This window comes from Hemiscyllium ocellatum, chromosome 26 (genome assembly GCF_020745735.1).
Source record: "Hemiscyllium ocellatum isolate sHemOce1 chromosome 26, sHemOce1.pat.X.cur, whole genome shotgun sequence".
Classification (NCBI taxonomy): domain Eukaryota; kingdom Metazoa; phylum Chordata; class Chondrichthyes; order Orectolobiformes; family Hemiscylliidae; genus Hemiscyllium; species Hemiscyllium ocellatum.
The window spans coordinates 40,796,161-40,803,231 of record NC_083426.1 but is presented as its reverse complement, the minus strand read 5'-3'; the positions used below and the strand labels follow the sequence as shown (position 1 = coordinate 40,803,231).

At 42.8% G+C, this 7,071-nt stretch overlaps 1 protein-coding gene across 4 annotated transcripts in view; it reads left to right on the top strand.

Annotated features, from left to right (window-relative positions):
- Positions 1-6,816: 6,816 nt before the first annotated feature.
- Positions 6,817-7,071, top strand: part of LOC132828427 (ankyrin repeat and SAM domain-containing protein 1A-like) — a 349,239-nt gene continuing 348,984 nt past the window's right edge. For all 4 annotated transcript variants that reach the window (XM_060845537.1, XM_060845538.1, XM_060845539.1 and 1 more), the window contains exon 1: positions 6,817-7,048. In XM_060845537.1, coding sequence (XP_060701520.1) covers positions 6,909-7,048 — 140 coding nt within the window. In that variant the 5' untranslated portion in view covers positions 6,817-6,908. The remainder of the gene's footprint in view (positions 7,049-7,071) is intronic.

Below are 7,071 nucleotides of genomic sequence, written 5' to 3'. Positions count from 1 at the left end.
AGCTACCATAGTCCCTGAGGATCCAAAGGAAGACCAAGAAAGAGACAACTGGTGGTGAGCAAACTTTACTCATCACTTCTCAGGCAATGGTGACCAAATGCTCATAGAATGCCTGCTTTAACATAATTCTGCAGAGCAAACTGTCCATTTAGCAAACTGAACTAACCAACCCCATTTCAATGTGTCTAGAATCTTCTGGAGACATTCTAATGTAGATTTCATATTTTCATGCAACTAATCCTAAATCATTTAAACATAATGACCTCTGGCAATTAGCCAAATAAGGTCTAATACAGAGAGGCAATGTAAGTAGAAAGTGAGACAGCAGAATATTGACTTGACAATCCCTTCTCTGCATTTAAGAAACTCTTCTTCGCTCTGCTGAAAGACTTCAGGATTAACATTTTGAGTCACCTGACAACACAAAATCCTGATCGCTCATTTTAGGGACTGATGATGACAAATGTCAGACAGTGCAATGGAGTGTATCCTCAGAATGAGGATGGGATGTTTTCACAAGTTGTAAGTCAGAGAGTGAGGTAGTCACTCTTACCAAAACAGTCATGGACAGATGCACCTGTGGCAGATAGATTGATGAGGATGAAGTCAAGTGGATTTTTCTCTGCTGTTTCTCACCCCAAACTACATGTCCACTCCGACAGATTAGTCCTTAAGTCAGAAGTTGTGTTAGCGAGTCACTCTTGGTGATGATCGTTGGAGTTCTCAGTCAGAGTAATTCTGCAGTTCAAGAAAGTGGCTCAGGAGCACTTTTCAAGGACAATTTGTAGTGTTCTATAAATGCTAGTCTTGTCAGTGATATCCACAGCCCATCAATGTATAAAAAGAAATTACTTTATGATGCCAACTATCAGAGAGCTTAGACACACATGAATGCTAAGGATTGAAAGATTTAACATGCATATGTTTATTACTAAGTTTATCATAGCTTACCAGCACCTATTGATAAAGTCTTGTTGCCTGCCACTTTACATCCATGCTGTTCAGGATTGTCCTGTGAAGAAGCCCATTCACTTCATCTAATCTGATTTATTGCATCCATTGTTCCTGATGTGGTCTCCTCTACATCAGAGAGACTGCACGCAAACCCAGGAACCATTTCAAAGAACATGTGTGGCCCATATACTCCAATCAACCCCATATTCCAGATGCCATTCATTTCAACTACCCCTCCCACTCCCCTGACATGTCCATCCTGGGCCTCATCCACTGTCAACACAAGGCAACGTGTAAACTGGAGGAAGAACACCTCATCTTCTGCCTTGTGAGCTTCATCCATACAAACCTTAACATAGAATTCACCAGCTTCCAAATCTCTGCATCTGCCCCACCTCATCTCACGCCCAGTCCTTCCTTTCTAACCTGTCCCTTAACCTGTCCTTACTTGTTCATCTTCCTTTCCACCTATCTGTTCCACCCACTGACCAATCACAACCTTCCTTCCTTCCTTCCTAATGTAAGATTCTGACCTGAAATGTTGACTCCCCTGATGCTGCTTCACCAGTTGTTCTTTATCCACTCTGACCCATGAGCATCTGGATTTCTCACTATCTCTTAAGCTAAAATAAAGCCAATTCTGAAGAAGTTTTCGACTTGAAATGTTAACTCTGCTTTCTCTTCACAGTTGCTGCCGGATCACAGTCCAAAGATGTGCAGGTCAGGTGAATTAGCCATGCTAAATTGCCCATAGTGTTAGGTGCATTAGTCAGAGGGGAATGGGTCTGGGTGAGTTACTCTTCAGAGGGCTGGTGTGGACCGGTTGGGCCGAAGGGCCTGTTTCCACATTGTGGGGAAGCTAATCTAATCTGCTAAATTTCCTCAGCAATTTGTTTTTTTTACATATTAACTTTGTTTCTCTTCGTGGATGCTGCGAGACCTGCTCCCCCATTTTCTTTTTTATTTGCTCAACACACTTCTCAGGTTATTTGCAACTGAGTAGGACTAATTTCAAATTGAATGTCAGCAATACTGCTCCAGAATTCCATCATCTAGCCATGGAGGGTTTATTCAGTTCCAACCTTAAATTTTCAAGTATGTATGTGAGAATCAAAAACAGACGAATACTGAGGAAGGGTCACAGGATCTGAAACATTAACTTTGATTTCTCTTCACAGATGCTGCCAGACCTATTGAGCCTTTCCAGCAATTTCAGTTTTTGTCCCTGATTTCCAGAATCCACAATTCTTTCAGTATTTATTACGTATGTTGTCAAGTCTGTGCTAGATCTTATTCTTGGGAATGAAGCTGATGAAATGGTTGAAGTTTCAGTGGGTGAGCATTTTGGGGATAATGAACATTACTATGTAAATTTCAAAGCCATTATGAAAACAGGTAAGGATAGTAAAGAGGTTGATTTAGGAAATTAAGCAAAATTGAGGGAAGACAATTTCAATATTATTAGGCAGGACCTGGTAAACATAGACTGGAAGTTGCTACTTGCAGGAAAGACTACGGTGGATAAGTGGGGGTCTCTTAAAAGTAGTATAGAGAGAATTCAGGGCCAGCTTGTTCGAGAGTGAAGGGCAAGGGCAGCAAGTCCAGGAAACGCTGGATATCAAGGGATACAGAGAGTTTGATAAAGGAAAAGAGGTAAGCTTATGTCAGGTATAGAGAATTAAAAATAGAGAAAACCTTCAAAAAATGTGGTGTGTAGGGGATTTCTTAAAAAAGAAATTGAGGGTAAAGAGAGGCCATGAAATATCTACTGCATATGGGAACAAAGAAAACCCCAAGTATATTAAGAGAAAGAGGATTACCAAGGAAAGAATGGGACCTATTGGAAACCAAAAGAGCAATTTGTGCGTGGAGCCAGAGGACGTGGATGTAGCCTTAAATGAATACTTCTCATCTCTATTCATTGAGAAGAAAGCATTGCACCTATGGATTTCATTTGGAATGGAGAGATTCTAAAACATGTTAAGATTAGTAAGGTGGAGTTAATTGATATTTTACCAGGCACACAGGTGCATGAATCCATAGGTCTTGATGAGATGAATGCAAGGAAGAAGGGTGGTGGGGCCCTGGCAGAGCTATTTAATACTTCACTGGCCACAGGTGAAGTGCCAGATGATTGGAGGGTAGCTAATGTGGTTTCTTTGTTCAAGAAGCGCAGCAAGGATAGACCAGATAATGACAAACCAGTTTGTCTAATCTTAGTGGTTGGGAAATTATTGGAACAAATTCTGAATGACAAGATTAATCAATATTTGGAAAGGCAGGGATTGATCAGGGATAGTAAACACAGGTTTGTTAGAGAAAAATTCTGTCTGATTAATTTGATTGAATATTTTTGAAAAGGTGGTTGAATAGATTGATGAAGGTGATGCAGTTGATATGGTTTACTGGACTTCAATTTGGCCTTTGACCAAGGTCCCACATGGAAAGCTGGTCCAAAAGACCCCATGTGATCCAAGGCAAGTTGGCAAATGAATCCAAAATTGGCTTACAAATACAAGGGCACGATTGATGGTGAAGGGTTGTTTTGTAAATCGGAAGCCTGTCCCAGCAGTGTACTACAGGGATGAGTGTTAGGACCTTGTTGTTTGATATACACATTAACAATTTGGGTGTGAATGTAGAAGATATAATTAGTAAGTTTGTAGAAGATGCAAAAATTGGTGTTACCATTGACAATGAGAAAGACGGTGTTAATCAGTTGGTAAATTGGACAGAACAACATAGACGCATTTTAATCCTGCTAAGTGTGAGGCAATGCATTTTGGGAGGATAATAAGGGAAGGATATACACAATGAATTGTAGGTCCCTACGGAGTATTGAGGAATGGAGGATCCTGGATGTTGAAGTCCATAGATCTTTGAAAGCAGCAATACAGGTGGACAGCATGGTGAAGGAGACATACAGGATGTTTGCCTTCATTAACCAAAGTGTAGTAATTAGGAATGAGGAATGTGGAAGTCTTGTTAGAACTTTACACAACATGGTCAGGCCACAGACAGAATATTGTGTACAGCTCTGGTCACCACACTATTGAAGATGATACAGAGGAGATTCTCCAGATGTAGTCTGTTATGAGGAAAGCCTAGATAGGCTGGGTTGGTTTCCTTGGAGCAGAGGAGGCTGAGGGGGAATCTGATTGAGTTATAGGTTATTCTCGGATAATGCGTGTTCCAGCAACTTGATTTGCTACAATGTTGCTGAGGAATTAAGGAATGGTGTTTTTGAGAATGCTTACCTCTGATCGCAAAAGTGCAATTCCATTGGTGATCATTTCACGCATTTCATTTTGCGCATGCACCAATGTCTGCACCAGTTTTCATACAGTTCTGCACATGTGCCGATGTCGGTTGCTGACAGAGCAGCTTTTTGTAAGAGGTACTGTCGAGAGCAGCTTTCTGTGAGGAATACATTAAACAGCTTCCTGTGAAAGCTACACTCCTCCTAGATTATCCCTTTTATTGAAAAAGTGGAGGGGAATAGAGACAAGAATGTTAGCACGAAGTGCCTTGTTGATAAAATTGTGGGTGGTGAATGCAAAAGAAAGGCTGGAAGAGAAGCTAGATATTATGAAGTATTTTGAGTGTAAGGAGAGAATAGCTTGCTTGAAATGAATAAGGGAGTCTACCTTACACAGCATGATGACCCTCTGTCCCTGCATTAACAATATATTTTTAAATGTACTGCATTAAATTTACTTTTGTTTTATTGAGGAAGAAGGTGAACATTTCGGAAGCTCCCTTGTCAAAGTCAGCCTCATCAGAACATATGCGATGGAGACGGAGGAACTGGGAGTATGGAATGCAGTCTTTATAGGAAGCAGGTTGCAGGATGGCTGTGGGAGTCAGTGGGTTAATAGTGGATTATAGTGGCCAGTCTATACCCAGAAATGGAAATACAGATGTCGAGGAAAGGAAAGGAGGAGTCAGAGATTAACCAGGTGGGAATTGGAAGCAAAATTGACAAATCTTTCCAATCACAGGATGTTACTTATGACCCTCTACACATTAACAGCACAGAGATGGAACGAGTGGAGAGTGCCAAGCTTCTGGGAGTGGTCATCTACAACAAGCTTTCTTGGACTCTTCATGTGGCTGCACTGGTTACAAAGGCCCAACAACATCTCTTCTTTCTCAGGCAGCTGAAGAAATTTGGTATGATGGTGAATACCCTTGCCAACATTTATAGGTGCGCTATCGAGAGCATTCTGTCTGGATGTATCACTACCTGGTATGGCAACTGTACCATTCAAGATCGGAGACGGTTACAGATAGTGGTGAACTCGGCCTGGAAAATCACAAAGGTCAACCTCCCATCTATTGAATCCATCAACCAGGCCTGCAGTCAAGGAAAGACCGCCAGCATTCTCATAGATCCATCCTACCCTGGCAATGTTTTTCTATAATCTCTATCATCGGTGGGGGGGGGGGGGGGGGAAGGTGCAGAAGCTGAACACACACCAGCCAGCTTTGAAACAGTTTCTAACCTACTTTGTTAGAATACTAAATGGACTCACAAACTCTTAACATTCACCTGTGTTTTTGTTTTTGCTGCTGTTTACCTATTATTTACTTATCTATGCTACTTAACTATGTGATCTGCCTGTACTGCTTGCAAGTCAAAGCTTTTCACTGTGCCTCAGTACACGTGACAATAAATTCAATTCAATTCATTCAGGTTATGCTACGCTTTGTGTTTGACTTTTGGGTGATATTTGATCATGAGTGAGTGATATGTTTTGCTAATCTGCCCCAACCCCAATTTTCCTATAGGCCCCATAATATATATTAAGCAAATTTCTATTAGGTGAGGTTTAGCTGGGACGCAACTAAGGCATTATAGGAGAACTACCTGTACACAAAATTATGAGAGGCATAAACAGAGTATATTGTGAGAATCTCTTCCCCTTCAACCAGAGCGCATTACTTTGAGTAAATGGTTTTGGGAAGGAGGATTTTTTCCACCTCAAAGCTGGAAGGTAGATGAAGAAGTGCTGCCTGAGTGGTGGAAGCAGGTCCTCTTGCAACATTTAACATGCATCTGGATAAATATTTAAAATGCTACGGCATAGTAAACTATGGAGGAGTGCAGGTAAATGCGATTAGAGTAGTTTGTTTTTTGTTGGTTAGCACATGCACGGTGAGCTCAAGGGCCTATTTCTACGCTGTATGACATCTTTACACCAAATTAACGTCTGCTTCTCTGGCCGCCAGCTGGAGTAGTTTCTTGATTAAGAATATTAAGTGCAGCCATTTGTACATGACGGTAAAAAGTTGTTGGCTATAATTCATTATTGCTGAAAATGTGTTGCTGGAAAAAACGCAGCAGGTCAGGCAGCATCCAAGGAACAGGAGAATCGACGTTTCGGGCACAAGCCCTTCCCTCACTTTCTCCTCTATAATTCATTATTGGCTATTGACCACCAAAAGGGTCATGAGCCGCGTTATATTAATTATATTCAAAAATATGTAATCTGTGACCTTAAACATTGTTTTCAATGTTGGTAGGCTTGGTCAGGATGAAGGAAGCTTTGCCAGTTTCTGTGATGAGTTAATAATGAGGTTGGGTACGGGAAGTCCTCGCTCTAGTGAACACCTCCCCGGCGCTCACCTTGGTACCTGGTTACGTCATGAGAACAGAATGCCCTCACGCCGGAGGGAGGTTGCCTTTGGCTAGCGAGTGCGCATGCGCCCGACTTGTCGGTTACAGGAGACGAGGTTCCGGACAGTGCGCCTGCGCTTTTCCTCTGGAGGGCGAGCCGGGGAAGGGCCGACCACTGCGCGTGCGCCTTACATTTTTCTGGGGTGGGAGTGGGCAGTTAAGGGGAGAGGCAAGTAGTGCGCCTGCGCTGCATGCTCGCGGCGGGGAGAGCGGACCGATTTGGTTCCTTTGGTGGATCTGAGGCGACCCCGGGGAGGGAGGGTGGCTACGAGCCATGGGTAAGGAGCAGGAGCTGCTCGAAGCGGCGAGGACTGGCAATGTAGCCGTGGTGGAGAAGCTGCTGAGCGGCAGGCATCGGCTGTCGGCAGGCAGCGGCGGAACGGTGTCTCTGCCCCAGCTTTCCAACCTTCTCAGGTGGGTCAGGCAGCAACTTGGGA